Source organism: Vicugna pacos, chromosome 5 (assembly GCF_048564905.1).
Source record: "Vicugna pacos chromosome 5, VicPac4, whole genome shotgun sequence".
Taxonomy (NCBI): domain Eukaryota; kingdom Metazoa; phylum Chordata; class Mammalia; order Artiodactyla; family Camelidae; genus Vicugna; species Vicugna pacos.
In genome coordinates, this window is record NC_132991.1 from 41772887 (window position 1) to 41788684 (window position 15798).

The 15798-nt window shown below is 42.2% G+C and overlaps 1 protein-coding gene across 2 annotated transcripts in view; it reads right to left on the bottom strand.

Moving 5' to 3' along the window:
- The window catches only part of STK39 (serine/threonine kinase 39), a 254238-nt gene that overhangs the window by 148155 nt on the left and 90285 nt on the right, over positions 1 to 15798 (bottom strand). For both annotated transcript variants that reach the window (XM_072961102.1, XM_072961103.1), the window contains exons 6-10: positions 10941 to 11050; positions 10592 to 10693; positions 8393 to 8526; positions 882 to 930; positions 714 to 779 (exon numbers count right to left, since the gene is read on the bottom strand). In XM_072961102.1, the coding sequence (XP_072817203.1) occupies positions 714 to 779; positions 882 to 930; positions 8393 to 8526; positions 10592 to 10693; positions 10941 to 11050 (461 nt within the window). The remainder of the gene's footprint in view (positions 1 to 713; positions 780 to 881; positions 931 to 8392; positions 8527 to 10591; positions 10694 to 10940; positions 11051 to 15798) is intronic.

The window sequence follows — 15798 nt, forward strand, 5'->3', positions numbered from 1 at the left end:
TTAGGTTTCATACCATAATCAAATCTGTAATTATAAGTAAATAAATCTCTGGAAAAACACATAAACAAATATACTCACACATACCTACTCACACCTACTAAGCTGAAGAAAGCTATTGGAAAGCCACTGACTTGGACACTCTGGTGTCTACTTTTGTTGCTAGATTAAAAAAAAATCTAAAATCTAGAATGGAAAGCTTTTCCAGTAATTATTAACATAACTTAATTAACAGCATAAACTACAAAAAAATCATGGGTGTTTTATAAGGGAAGAACCTATATCACAGAGATATTCAAAATAACCATTAAATACAAAAGTTTTATTTTTTGTTTTGTTTTCTCAAACTGATTAAAAATGACTGTTCCTCTTTGGTAAAGTCCAAAAAAAAAAAAAAAGATTTAAAGATATTTTACCTCTCCAGTGTTTAAGCCTCAACACAATCCCCTCCCCCTGACCTTCTTTAAGCAAAGCTGAGAAGCTACAAAACGGAAAAGTGAGATTACTTGAGTTTCACATTGTTTCCACACCCAAACACACAGCAGCAAGCTGAGATATCCCAAATGCAAAACACAGTTATCTCAGTAATCACTAATCAGATAACCTCTAAATAATACATCCTGAGCAGTTGAAATCATTTTTCTATTTTTCTGTGGGTTCCACTTCCCTGGGCGGGGAGCAGCTCCTCCTGGGGCAGGAGGGCTCATGGCGCTTACCTTTTTGGCTCTTTGGGCTATGTCTGGTGTTCTTGTAAGCAGCTTCTCAATCAGGTACTCTCTGTTCTGCAAAACAAATATTCCCAACAGTTTAACATCAAACATGATACACAGAAATTCATAGTGATTTCAAAATAGCAGATTGACTTGGGTTTTTAAGCATGTTACCTTGGCTTTCTGGAAGAATTTGCATTTTAAAAGTTCTGCTGCTGTGGGCCTGAAAGATCAATAATAAATGAGAGTTGAAACAATGACCACTCAATAAAGACACTGCCTGGATGAAACAACTTAATTCTAGACTCTTTCTGGAAGACCCCAGTTTCAGGAATAACAAAACCAGAAACGAAATTAATCAGAAGGTGGCACCAAATAAAACAGTGCCAATTTTCCAGTTCTTTCCAAACACCTCTGCTGCAAACCACATAAACTCCTGGAAGTTAAATATGTGGGGCACGATCAATTTTCCATCCTTCATCCTTACACTTTGCTCAGTGAATTCAGTGTTTCTGAAAGGTGGCAGACTGACACATCTGTGAGCTAAAGTCCTATATTTATTAAGAAGCTGAAAAGGCTGCAGTGTGAGCCTATCAAAGAAACTACAGTCCACAGTGTTCTATGATTTGTCCCGTGAGTCCTTGAGAGTGGCAGTTCCTGCAAGGGGCCACACATCATGCGTATAAGTCGTCTCCCCGCCGAGTAACCCTGTTACACAGACTACTGCTTTTCAGAGGAGGGTAAATGTGACAGTGGGTAATAAAATGCAAATTCATATAAAAGCAGGACAGGACTGGTCTGATTGTTTCCTCATGATGCCATTTAACTCGTTTCTCTAACCTGTATTTCCCATAAAGCTGGGCCTGAAGGCTTGGCTGGGCTGACTCAAGCATTTCGGGGAGGAGTACGTCCTAGGTGATGCACCTGGGAGGCACATGATGATAGGTAATTTCACGGGGAGTCATGCTAAGTTTAACTACGTGGTCCCCAGGCCTGAGGTCTCTCCACTGTTAAGGTAAGTTTTCCCCACTGCACTTGGCTAGCATTCTGCTGGATAATACTTTGGCATTGTATGAATATCCTGTTCCGGAGAAACTTTCACCTGATGGGTTTTAGCATCTTTCATGGGAGGTGGCAGGACACTGATTTTCTACATCTATCACTCCTCCTACATTTATTAACTGGCACTCTTCCATAAAGACTCGCTCCCTTCATCGACAGTTCCTTCTGAACAGAGCGGCCATGCAGGAAGTATCACGTGAACCTAGAGCACAGGACAGTCAGCAAGACGACTGTCCTGATCTCTTTAAAAAGGTGGTGTCGTAGAAGAAAAGCGGAGACGTGAGGGGACTGTTCTAGATTAAAACAGACTTAAAGAAACATAAAACCAATGCAACGTGTGACCCCTTCCTGAATCCTGGGTTTGAAGAGGAGGGGGAGAAGCTATGAGAGACATTTAGAAGCAGAGGCATGTGGAAGTGCTGGGTATGGGACAGTTTTAGGAAATCATTGCTCATTTACTTAGGTGTGGAAAAGTCCTGTGGTTCCGTAGGAACTTGTCTTTATTTGTAGGGAATGTAAGCTGATGTTTAAAGTCTGTTACTTATTTTTAGACTGTTCAGCAAATAAAATGTAGATAAATAGGTATAGCAGATATGGAAAATGATTAATAATTGTTGAATCTAGGTGTTGGTGTAGAAGCAAAAACATTTCTGTATGTTTTAAATTTCTCACAGAAAAACTGGGAGGATGGAGGGTGGTTACTGAGTACCATTAGGTCTCCTCTCAGGCCGTGGGACAAAGAATAACATGTTAAGGGGGTGCAAGTTTAAAAGGAGTCCTCATACTTGAAGAGAGTGGGCACCAGTGCTCTGGACAAGGAACTTCCACTAAAATGTTTCCAGGGACCAGACCCAAGCATATAGAAGAAATAGGAAACATCACTAAGTGCGACAGTGTACGAACCGTGTACGTCTACAGAGGCCAGAAGCTGTATTTCTAGGCAAAGCAATTTTCTCTTTAAATTGTTACTGCTCTTTTCCTCAATTTCAAGCATAACACTGGTTACAGTACCTAACAAAGACCCCAAATCACCATACTCACTGCAATCACAGCCCCTAACTGCTTACTGCCTTGAATAAAGGTCTGAACAAGAGCTGGGCCACGTTGTACATTTTGGGTTCCATAGTAAGCCAGTTCAAATTCACGACTTTGTACCTTGTACCTTGTTTACCAAGCACTAGAACTCAAAGGGATACTATTCATTTACATGATTGAACTTCGGGGTTTTTTGTTTTTGTTTTTTTAATGCAGACAATTCTTACTGACTGTCAGCAAAATTTCTGGCCTCCAGTGACTCCAAATCCATCCTTTCATTCTCTCGGGAAACACGTACTGAGCATCTGCCATTTGTCAGGCATCGTGCTCGGCCGGTGCCAGGCGCACTCTAATGACTACACAGACAGAAACACTACCCCGAGCAGCTTACGAGCTGGCGGGTGAGAGTCAGAGCACGCTGTCCGCCTGCAGGAGGAAGGTCAGGACACTCAAACGTGTGGCCTGTGCTGGGGGACGGACAGGGCTCCTGGGAGAACACAGAGGGGAGCCATTAGACAGGGGACTGAGCATGTCTGGCACCTCACAACGTGAAACAAAATTTTAAAAACCAAGAAGCATAAAAAATAACTTAAGATTTAACTTCTAAAAGTGAAAAGAAAAAAAAAATCTAAGAAAACCAAGATGATTAAGGAACTCAAGGCCACTGCTGTGGTTGAAACCCTCATCCTCTCCGGCCAGTACAGTTACAACACAGCCTCCTGGCTGGTCTCTCTACCACCTTTCTCTTCCTCCTGCCAGCCCATCACCCACACTGCTCCCCAGTTGGCTGCTACACAAAACCAATTTCTTATCCCTCCCTGTGGATTTCAGTGGCCTGAGAGCCTGGTTCCTCCAGCCTCATTTCCCACCATGCCCCACGCAAACTCCATCCTCCAACTGCAGCGATGGTCTCACAGAGCACACACCACTTTCCTTACTTGAGTATCTTTTGTATCCAACTGGCACATCCTTGCTCAGCAGTCAAGAACCAATTTAAATGTCATTCATCTTCAGAGATGCTTCTCCCAGCTCCTACAAGGAGAATTCACTGTTCCCACCTTGGTGCTCACACAACCCACTCACACTTCTTTCGGTAATAATCTGTCCCTGTACTTCCCTGCCTCCACTCTACGAGTTATAAGCCTTTCCAAGACAGGGACCACACAGTATTTATTTTTTCTATCCCCAATGCCTACCACAGACCACAAAACTGCTACAGCTCAATTTCATACCACAATCAAATATGGGGTAAACGTGATGCTACTTCAGACATTTGGGCACCGAACCACAACTCCTGGAGCAAGAGTTAGTCAGCACCAAATTCTAAGCATCTGCTCGATATTGCAGGAACAGGAGAGTGATGCAATGAAAACCAGACTCATGCTACAAATGAAAAAAAAAAAAAAAAAGGAAAGAGGTACATCTGCGCACAGCGGAGGCACTGAGGAGGGCAGCCAAGCATGCCTCCCTCTCTCCTCTGCACCACCTCCTCCTGCTGCACACCAAGGTCAAGGGTAGGACCCATGTAGAGAGGAGGCTGGGAAATGCCAGGCATACCTGGAGATACAGGGCTGGGAAAATACTTCCCCTTCCACAGCAAGGTCATTTCTATGGTAACCAAAACTCTAAAAGGGGAAAAGCATGCTGCAGAGAAAACTCTTCTCTCCAGACTCCACCCTTAGCCTTCATCAATCAACACAGAAACACAAGGACAGGAGAAATGAGAAATGGAAAGAAATGAGAAATAAGAAACCACATTCCTTTCTTAACAGGCTTAATATTTGTGTTAAATAGGTCACTATTCTACACAGAGAAGAACTAAACAGCAGGTCCTCTGTAGAGTCGAATCCCACATGTGCCAAACTATCTCCATAGAAAGTATGGGAAAATGGAACCAGAAAGAATGAGGACAACAAGGCAGGAAAGAAAGTGACAGAAGGTGTGGGAAAAGCCAAGGTGTGTGCGGCCCAACTGACTTTAGGGTTTCTGTGTGTTCTGTGTGTTTTATTCTTATGCTATAGCAGTCACCAGCATAGGGTTAATGTGGACCCATCGATGCTGCCAGCCCCTCAGCTAAGTACTACTGAAGAAAGAATTCTGCATGCACCATTATGTCTCTGTGGCCACTAACAATTATCAAGCAATACGACATAATGTAAATACAAACACTGATGAGAAATGCCAAAATGCTATCCCAGCAACCAAAATGATGGCCCAGGCTTTGAATAATGATTCAATTTTAAATTCTTAAAAACAATGTAGGAGTCTACAAGTACCAACAGTCTCAGAAGAGAATCTCTTAAAGGATTCAAATGCATATGGATGAACCAAAGTCCCACTGAGACTTAAAATAATTTTCAAAGGATTCAGGATGAATGTGATACAGTTTAAACAGTTCTAAAATCTGCATTTTAATTCTAACAATACACTGACCTCTGGCAGAGCTGCATCTTTCACCCTGCCCTTCCCCCCAGAAGAAATATTCAAGTTTTTTTGTTTCTAATGGATTTATTTATGCAACACCCACCCCTTTCTTGCTCAAAAAAAAAAAAAAAAGCCAGCTCCTTTTACAGTAGCTATCCATATGAAGTATATAACCTATAAGATTAAGGCTTACTTTTTAAGAATAGCAAAATGTTCTGCTATGCAAATATAAGCAACTCTTTGTCTATGCAAATGCAGAGAGCACAGACTTGGAGGAGGCAAAAAGCTCCAATACCCAGCTCTCCTGGAATAGGAAAGTTCCCTGAGCTCTCAAGGCTGACAGAAAGCACAGCTCCTTCTCAGCTAGCCTGAGGGCTCCCGCACAGGACTGATTCTGTCCCAGTCACCGTTCCCCTGTGATACGTTTTCATTCATTGCTAAAAGGCAAGACCAGGGTTTTGGTACCACTCAACTGTTTTTAGATTACAAGTAGACGATCTGACTGCTAGCGACAGAAATAAATATAAATGGGCAAAACTCTTGCCTTCATTCCTCAACCCACTCAAATCTGGTACAGCTCTGTACCTGTTTTCAGTGAGTCCACAGCATCCCCAAATTGCAAGTTCCCACTGTCTGCAATTGCTCAGGAAATATCACTAAGAATGCAATACAGACCAGTCGCTGTGGATATGAAGATAGAAAGATGAGAAGCACAGATTCTCCTAAATGAGGAATGTTCACGAGGAAACTGAATGTGTAAGTCAATGTACCCAGTGTGCTAAGTGCTACAAGAGACACAACTTCAACAAACTGCAGGAAAACCAGGAGTTGCAATCACTCCACTTGGTCAGGAAAAATGGAGATCCTGATTTCCTGGGCACTCCGGGATGCTCAGGCCCTGTGTTACCGGCTTCTTTCAGGGCACTACCTCACCCATCCTCACAGCAACCCTGTGACATGGTGTTATTGGGCCCATTTAACAGCCAAGGAAACTAAGTCAGGCAGATGATGATAAAACAGAGCTAGGAATCTCACCCAGATGTCTCTAACTCGAAGAAGATGGGGTCTCTGAACTAAGTATTGAAAGACAGGTGGACGGGAGACAGAAGAAGAGGAAGAATCCTTGGACAACAGAAGCAAAGGCAGGCAAGATTCACGATTTCCTTCAGAATTATGCAACAATTAAATGTTTACTTATTAACTCAGTAACAGATACATAGTTTTAAATTGCATCGTATCTAATAAATAACTCAACAATATTACTTTTTCCCATTCTTACATTTCATGGATCTTTTCCCCTCCCAAACTTCCCACATCACATCGTTTCAGCAAAAGAGTCACCTGGGAAATTTCTTCCCGACTAACACTCTCCGATACAGAGGACAACTGAGCAAGAGTGAGAACAGATTATGATTTACAGAAAAAACACTGAAGTCCTTAAGCTATTAATACTTTGTAGACCAATAATGTCACTAGGAGAGCAGTCTGAGGGAAAGAGTTTGTAAGAATTCGAATATACGGTGCATGGCTCTTTTCTAAAAGTGTTGTTATTGTTGTTTGGTAGGAGGGTGAGAACCTGATATCTGAGGTATATATATCATATAATTAATTAAACCTGGAAAGACTTTCAAGATTACTAAGAAATAAGGATGGCTTAATAAATACCATGTATGGCGGTCTAATTTAATTTATTCTGACCAAATTACAAATCTCCTAAAGAAATGTACTGTTGTATCATGAAGCACACTAACAACTCCACCCTGCCGAATTATTTTTAAGAGCTGGAATTGTGCGATGTTACACATCACTACTACTAGGTGGGGTCTCACTAGTTCGAGAACCACCAAGACCATCAATCATAACCCAGTGCTAACCGGGAAGACAAGTACTTCTCTGAGCTGCAGAGCATCAGATTCAGTTTCCGTGGTGATGCCAAAAACTTCTGTTTGGAGATGACACCAAATACAAGGGGAAGGCAAGCAAGCGTTGCACCCCTCTCACAATAAAGAGTTTCAAGATGCTTAAAAGACGAGAGTCTTTAGACCTGGCTCTATGGGAAAGGAGATTGATATAGGGAAGATTTCAGACATATTGAGTAAAATGTAAAGGAATGAAGAGAGTAGCTGCAAAGAACAGGTAAGATAATGGAAACTGTGTTTATTCTAGAGAAGGGTGGCCTCCTCAAATAGGAGAGCACGGTGTAAAGGCAAGAGACTTCAGTTTCATATAGAACTTCAGAATAAAGGAATTCTTCGAAAAGCCAGGTCCTTCTCTGAAAAAGAAAGTTGCAGAAGAGAAGCCAGTTGTGATGTTTTGGCATCTAAGTATCAAGTCGGAGCCTTGGGTGGATGGGGGTGGCCAGTACCTCCTCAGCAGCCTCTCCAGGTGAGGTGTATGGTCCCTGTTCACCGTCTGTCAGGGCAATGCCGCACACGGCCGAGCACCACAGAGGGACTCTACCCAGCCAAGGTCTGCGTGCGGTTCGCGTCATGAATCCTCTCTGACACTGGGCTCAATTCTCACTACCCGGGATACTTCAAAGTCACAGAAATGAAGAAGGAAGAAACCAACTCAGAAAACACACCACAGTGCAGGGCAACAACCCAAGAACAAAGAGGAAATACTGAAGTTAATTTAAAACCCTTTGCTTCTGTTTATATGATTAATCTTTCAAATGTAAAAAATGTTAATCTTCTTTACCGATAATCTTTTAAACAGCACAAACAACTTGTTCTGCAGCTAAAAGGAAGTTCATGCAAAATTCAATAGCTCTGCCTGGTTTAGACCGGAGCCGGCAGGATATTCAAATCCTGAGAGGTCAGCTCAACCTACACAGTGCAGAGTATTAGCTCAGCTCCTGAGTGTGCCGCTGCCAATTTCTTCTGATTTCTGTTTTACTTCATTTCCTTTGATGACAGCGCCCACACCTAACAAGCACAGCGAATCTTATTAACACTAAAAATTTTCCTCTGCCTCTCCCCCGTCCCTACTCACTTCTCTCCCTCCTGGGCCCAAGCTGGTCTTCCACTAACAGGCTGGAAATCTGGGGACAAGAGCTGGGTTTCCCCTTCAGGTGTCCTCACACAGCCTTGTGTCCCATCCACAAACAAAGCTTTGTCATGACTCCAAGCAGGTCATTCGCTCATCCACTCAGTCTGACATACCTTTTGGAAGGATCTTTCTGAAGACACAGTGAAAGTAATTTTCGAAAGGACTTGCCGTACTTTTTCATCATTTCCTTATCCTCTACTCCTGTTTCTAAAGTGGGGGGATCGTTTTGCAAAGTCAGCATTAACACCTGCAGCAGAAATAAACAGAAAGATAGAATCTCAGGACAGCAACTGCTACAATTGAGTTTTTCATTTTTCACCAAAGCCTCAAAGATCCTCCTTGATTAGTTACAAACATGCTTTCCTATGATTTTCATTTTCTAGAAAGTGTGTACGCAGAGTATTCATTTTCCTTCCCAAACCTGTTCACGTGCCCTTTAACCTTTTTGTTATTCCCCCCAGAACTTAAAAAATCTGCTCTACGTGTCAAGAGTGGTCTCCCAAAGGGATCCGGACAGACTTCCTGGGAACTGGCTCTCATACACCCTGGAGGAGCACGTAGCTCCAGCAGCAGCTCAGTGAAGGCTGGGGCTCTGGCAGGGAAAGGGGCAGCGCAGGGCAGAGAAAGAGTGAACGTTCATGTGTCCAGGTCACTCCTAAGTAAGGAAGCTCCTGTACTCAAGGCTTCTGTAACACATTACCAGCCCTGAAAATAAATCCACAGCATCCCAGGAGGTAACACATAATTTCCTTTTTTTTCTTTTTTTTTTAAATGAGAAAACATACAGAAAATTGCTTTAAGCTTGGCAAAATTGAGACAGTAAGACACTGAAAGATAACCAGGATGCAATTATAAGTTAGTAAAAACCATAAGCAAAGCAAAAGGCCACGCTGCTCTTGGAAAGGGACAAAACAACCTCAAAATACAGCTTTCACATCGAAAAGGTAAAAACGTCCACTCTTTCACATGAACATCAAAATTATTAACTATTAAAAAAGGGTAGAATTTGTAGCAAACAATTGACCTATAAAATGAAAAAACCACACTAATGCATAAATAGGCCTTAATATACGCAAATACTATACATGCCAAGACTCTCGAAGCACTTTCAGACGCGTGAGTAGCTGAAGGATTCAAGTAACGTTTACTGTCTGTGGAGGATAATAGCAAACAGAAGAAAGTGGGAGACCTGTGAAATCTGAAGTCCTGCAAGACTTAGGGCTGGGATTCAAGTGAAAAACACTAAGAAGTGGGAAAGAAAAAAAAAAAAAAAAAGAAGAAGAAGAAGAAGAAAAAACAGAGAAAAACCAGATGGGAAAAAAGTCCTCAGAGTTGTTTCAGTGCTTTTCCTCTGAGAAGTCACTTCAAGTTTTACATTTTCTGCTGACAAAATCAGGTTAAGTACACACAACCCCTCCCAAATCTTAACTATGGTAAAATATGTCTATGATAAAGACAGAAAATAACAAACTACACTAAAAGTTGAATAGGGCTTGTCTGTGATTGATGAGATTATGGATGACTGTCTTCTTTTTTATTCTTATTTGTACTTTCAAATTTTCTACATTAAGAATGTATTAACATTTTAGTCAGTAGAATTATTCAACTTTTTTATCCTGAGGTTTCTTTTTTTTTTAATCCTCCTAAACTCTTCCAATAAAATCCTAGGAAAAAGTTGAAATGAACATGGATCATATTCTCTGTACACTCAACTATTTCCATGTCAAGACAAAATCCAGTTGGGTATACGAGCCCTGACACCACCATCTAAAACTAACAGAAATAATGACATAGGCCAATTAGAAGAAAAACAAAAATCTAAAAATAGTATCCAAATTATGTTATTTCCTAAAAACACTGGGTTCCCTTATTTCAGATGAGATGTCAACATGACACTCGAGAACAAGGGTGAAATACTAGAGATCATTAAAAAAAAAAAAAGGGACAAAATTTGAGAAATCCACCTGCAAAGATGGTATCACTAAATCCATTTTTAGATTGCTCTTGGGGAGCTGGGAGTCTTCTGCTATCAGAGGGTCATGACCAGAGCTGGTCACAGCCATCAACCTCCAGGGACCAACCTGGTCATACTCTCCTGTGCTGAGCGTGCAAAGCAAGCTTCCGAGCTGGGAATCGGACTACTCTTATCCCGTTCTGTCCACTGAGAAGAGAAGACAGCATTTAACTTGGCTGCATTTCTCCACTAACTCTCCTCAGGTCGAAGAGAAAAATGACTATATTTAAGAGAATTAGAGAACAGATTCTGTTAAATCGTATTTCAAACCCGACATATAATTTCCAATAATAATTACTTTCATAGGAGGGTATTTGTGATAAGGCGCAGCTCCTGTGGCTAATTCAATGGCAGTTATTCCAAAACTCCACATGTCAGCCTTGAAGTCATAGCCTCTCACCTAAGAAAGGAACCAGGAAAAAACACAATTATACAGCAGGCATGTCACATATCATGTGGTCCACATGACATCAGAAGTCCACAGTTGTGTTTGCATAACTTCAATACTACTTTGCTAAGGCCCAGCAACTGGGAATTAAATCTTATCTACACAATGCAGTCTAATAAAATGGCTGATCTGAATGAAATGTTAAGTGTATTAATGGTATGTACTGCTATGACAATCAAAACATCATTTTTTTTTGTACCTGTTCCATGACTTCAGGGGCCATCCAACACGGGGTGCCAACAAATGTTTTTCTTACTTTATTCCGGGTGACATCACCCCCTGTTGCTAAGAAAGCACTTACCCCAAAATCTGAAAGGAAAAAAAAAAACACCCTTATTTTATGTAACATGTTATTGCTAACAAGTTCTGACTTTATGAACATCTCTTTTCGGAATGAGCCTAGCAATCAATGGTGATGACTTGTTCCAAACACCACAGAGCTCTCCCAGGTAGGGACGGGGCAGCCCTGCCATCTGCCGCCCCCACACTGTGGAGAAGCCATCGCAGGTAAGGGAGGGCTCAGCAAGCCTGCCTGTCCGAAAGCTAAGCACAGCAAACTCTGTTTTCCACCAAAGAGGTCTCAGAAGTCACAACCACTCATAAGGGGTCACAATAAAGAGATAAACACCTTCCCAACACCCTACGTTAAATATGAAGGATCTTAGCTGTTAGCTAAGATTCATTTTAGAAAACCATTTATAGGAATAGTACTGGAGGCAGTGCAACTAGCATGTTTCTTTTGAAACATGATGTAGTTTCTTTTAATGTTTTCCTTTTATTATGATTGTTTTCTAACCTCTTTAATTCCATATCATCAATGTTTGGGAAGTGGACTTCTTTTTCATATAAAGGAGGAATAACATTCACCATCTATACTCCCACGCCTTTGCTTAAACAGTGCTCTCTAACACCTTGGCCAGAATCCTAACGGCAAATCCACAAGCCCAGGTATATAAAACCAACATGCCCGGGTTTGTCCACGTGTGTCAATCAACACAAAGGAAAAGTCCAGTCAGCAAAGATTGGTTTTCTTCACCGCTTGCTTTCTGGAAAATTTTCACAGGTATAGACAGAATGGTTTGGAGAATGAAATAATATTCCTCTCAACGTCCATTATATATTAGAAGTTCTTTTTGTGAGAAGATGAATTAATTGGGCATACTGTACATGTGCATGCATTTATGCAAAAACGTTTGTATATGTGAAAGTAGACAGGGAATACCCAGAAATTATTTATGCATGCGTTTGTGCTTTGATTTTTACTCACGGTTGAAATTAGTTAATAGAATACCAACTACTTAGGGCTAGTAAAGACCTACCAGTAAGAGCCAACTCAAGGGCAGCTCACAGTAAGCTGGTAAACAGTAATAAAAAGGGGGAGTTAGCACCTCAGACCCCTGCAGCAGTCTAAGAGGTGGGAGCCCCTTCAAACTGCTCTCACGTAATTCTCCTCTGCTGGCCCCCTTCCATGACTGACTGAGATGACAGTAATTACCAAAGAACAATGTCAAGTACAAACCAAGGTCAAATATTAGCATTTGCTTTAGATCTACATTATTAAGTTATGCAGTAACACCAGTGTTACCAGTTTCCTAAGTTGAAATATGTTGACTGTTTCATTTTATTTACCTTTAAATTTACTCAACTCCCAACAGGATTTCAACTACAAGTAAAAGGAATAAAAACTGACAAAGAGAGTCTTTGTTCCAACTGCTACTCTCACATTAATAGTGAGTGAAAACATATTCTGAAAATGCCATGTCATTTAATTTGCACATATATGCCAAACTCTATTTGAACTCTTATAGAACAGTCAGAAAAATGAAGCTTTGTGGAAAGGAATCTCTGAAACCACTGAACTGGTTTCCTGCAGGTAGGAGGAGAGAAAATTCATTCTCTTACAGAAGAGCTAGGTGTACCGAACCATTTGTAACCCTCTACTCAATTTGGCTAGAGGAAAAAGTATGATAAGGCTTTCAAAAACGTAAGTTAACTTCAACATTCCATTTTTATTAAAATAATTGTATAACATGATAATATTAAATATATACATATCCTCTGTAAATAACTTAGGATACGGGTAGAAGTGGCTTTAAGGAAAAATAAGATCTTGTAGACGCAGTTGAAGCAACTCTATACCCCATATGTGTGTGTGTGTGTGTGTGTGTGTGTGTGTGTGTGTGTGTGTGTGTGTGTGTATCTTCCTAAGATACAATCTTGATAAAAATCCATAGTTAACATTAGACTTTCCAATTCCTTAACAACATCATCCGATTACATTAGACCTTTTTAAACCTAGAGAAACAGCTGAGGAAGATGTATAGCGGCAATTCATTATTGACAATACCTCTTCGATATATCTTTCATGACTCACATATGTACTCAAAGCCTCCACTTAGAACACTCACTTTAAAGGCATAAACAGATGGTTAAACGCCTTTAAAGCTCAGAACAAAAATTCCAGAAGCAGAAAACACCAATCCTCACATCTACTCAGCCTGTGACTCCAGAATAAATACACAGTTTGCTCCTAAGTATGGCTAATGTGTATACAGAAAGATTTATATGTACTGAGAAAGAGAACATTTTGACTGAAGTATGGGGTGTGCTTGTGTAAACAGGAAAACGGGTATATTCTGTCGAGACAGCGTCCATGTGACAGTGAGAAGGGGGTGGCGGAGCAGCAGCGGTGAAAAGCGCCCTTGATGGCTGAGGGGGGCCTCTACCCAGCCAAAGGGAGTGGAGCCAGATACACTTGGGTCACAAATGAACATTTCTCTGGCAACATGGAACCCAAGACTACACATAAAGTTAGCCAGCCTCCGGGAATAACTGCATCTCAAACCAGAGAGAATGCTGTCATCCTGGGAACTAAAAGGCTCTCACATCTTTTGAATCCAACCACTTCTCTCCTCCCCAACTGCCACCGCCCTGGTTTAAGCCAAGATTCCTGTGGCAGCCTCCTAAGCCACAAGCGCCCTGCTTTCCCCAGATCCAGGCTTCAGCACTCGGCCCTTCAGTGTTACAGATCTGATCGCTCCTTCAAAGTCTTTCATGGCTCCCTGCTCCCCCAAGATAAAGTCAGAATCCCTCATCACAGCACGCAGATCTGACTCCCCTTTCCTCTCCTGCCTCATCTATCACCACTCCCAAATTCAGACCTGGAGCCCCCGCCCTCCTTAACTACCTACTTTATTTTACCCCTGAACCCATCTCCATCCTTGCCCTCAGCAAGCGCTACCTTTGCACTTGCCCAAGGGTTTGTCATCATCCCAGTACTCCCTCCACTAAGAGTAGAACCATCAGCAGAGGAGACTCTGCTAGTCCCTAGTAATGATGGAAGCATCTTCTGCATCCTGCCTCTTGGTGCCTTGGGGCATTTTCACAGCTGCCTCTGGTTAGGGTGTGGCTCGTTTGATATGCATCCATCACCTATGTGTAATTTGTGGTGGATGACTTCAGTAACTTTGGGAATTATCTTATTCTGAAATGTGAATGCTAAGCCCTGAGGAGGATGTGCAGGGTTCTCCAGTGTAGCTACCTGATTTAGAGAGCGGCAGATCCTCCCGGAAACAGCACAGCTGTGCTGGCCAGCGTGGGACATCTCCGTGGTGAGGAGGAAGACTAAGCTTCTCCCCAGCTGTGGGACTACAGCAAGGCACTAACTTTCCTGAGCTGTTTGCAGGCTTCTTGGTTACGCCTACTTTTACACTATTTTCACATTTATAACACTCTCCTACTTCTTTCACCATGTATAAATATGCTTTATAATAATTGTCAGGTAGATCAGTAAGCTACTGTTCTCTGCCTTCTGACTGGGCTGAGGGGACAGCATTGATGTTTTTACAGTGGTACCTAATTGGGAGGAGAGTATAGCTCAGTGGCAGAGAGCGTGCTTAGCACGCACGAGGTCCCGGGTTCAATCCCCAGCACTTCCATTTAAAACACACGCACACAAAAACACAGAGGTACATAATAAAATATGGGAAGGATACATTTCCTGACTTTAAGAATATTACCATCAACAGAACAACATGTAGAATCCAATGCTATGCTCTGCTCTCTGTGCAGAAGCAGAGGAGCTAGGACCGTAAGGGCCAGGACTCACTCCACTGCCAAGTGAGCCTGGGACCTGGCCTTGAAGATGGGGCTAACGTTTCGATACACAAACCCAAAAGGAAATGACCCTCCAGACAAAGGAGCAGAATGAACAAAGCACAAGAAGAGAAACTGCCTGATAGCTGCAAGGCTCAGAAACTCAAATACATACAGAGGCTCAAGGCAGAAAATATGAAGAAGGAGGGGAGGGGGTCCTGAAAACCAACAGCACCATCTCAGTGATGAAGGGTGCTTGACTCAGCGTAGGGAGACGTTGGGAAGCGCTGGGCCCTTCCTAGGAGCCCACTCTCAGTGCCCTCCCACCCCCAGGTCTAAAGCAGGCTTTTGCCATCCAGCTGGAAAAGAGAGTCGCTGTAGAGAGATGCCCCCGGTGCTGCAGATGTCCCCATCTTCCCAGAGAAAACCAAACATCAAGATCTTGATACAAAACCTCTCATTTTTGCTGTTGTTGGCAAGAAATTCATTTGGCGGTGGTAAAATAAAGCAATTACACTTGTCTGATTTAGCCTGCAAAACTAGTCTGTCAACTGTGTTGTTCTCGTGTCCAAAGTTTACCTAAATACTTCGACATACACCACGTGGTACTGTATTTGTGGGTACTACAACCCGCATGGTCAACTGGCGTTCTGACCCAGGAAGCCCAGTGCTAGGAGGTCTGGGCAGCATTTCATTCAGGATGCCAGAGACAGCTGCTACAAGTATTTCTGTTATCCGTATCCAAGTATAGGTAAGTTAGAGCCAGGTGAATGCCCAAAAGGGGGAAGCAGTCACCTGGTGAGAGGCATGATGTATGTCAGAAATGGGTTCTCACTGGTGGAAGTAAAAGCAGTGAGCACATGAGAGAGTGGCTAAAATACTCGATAAACTCCCCATCCGGCGTGAACAGAAAGGAAAGGATCCAAGCAGGCCCAAGTGTAAGCTAAATCCGTGACCAGACT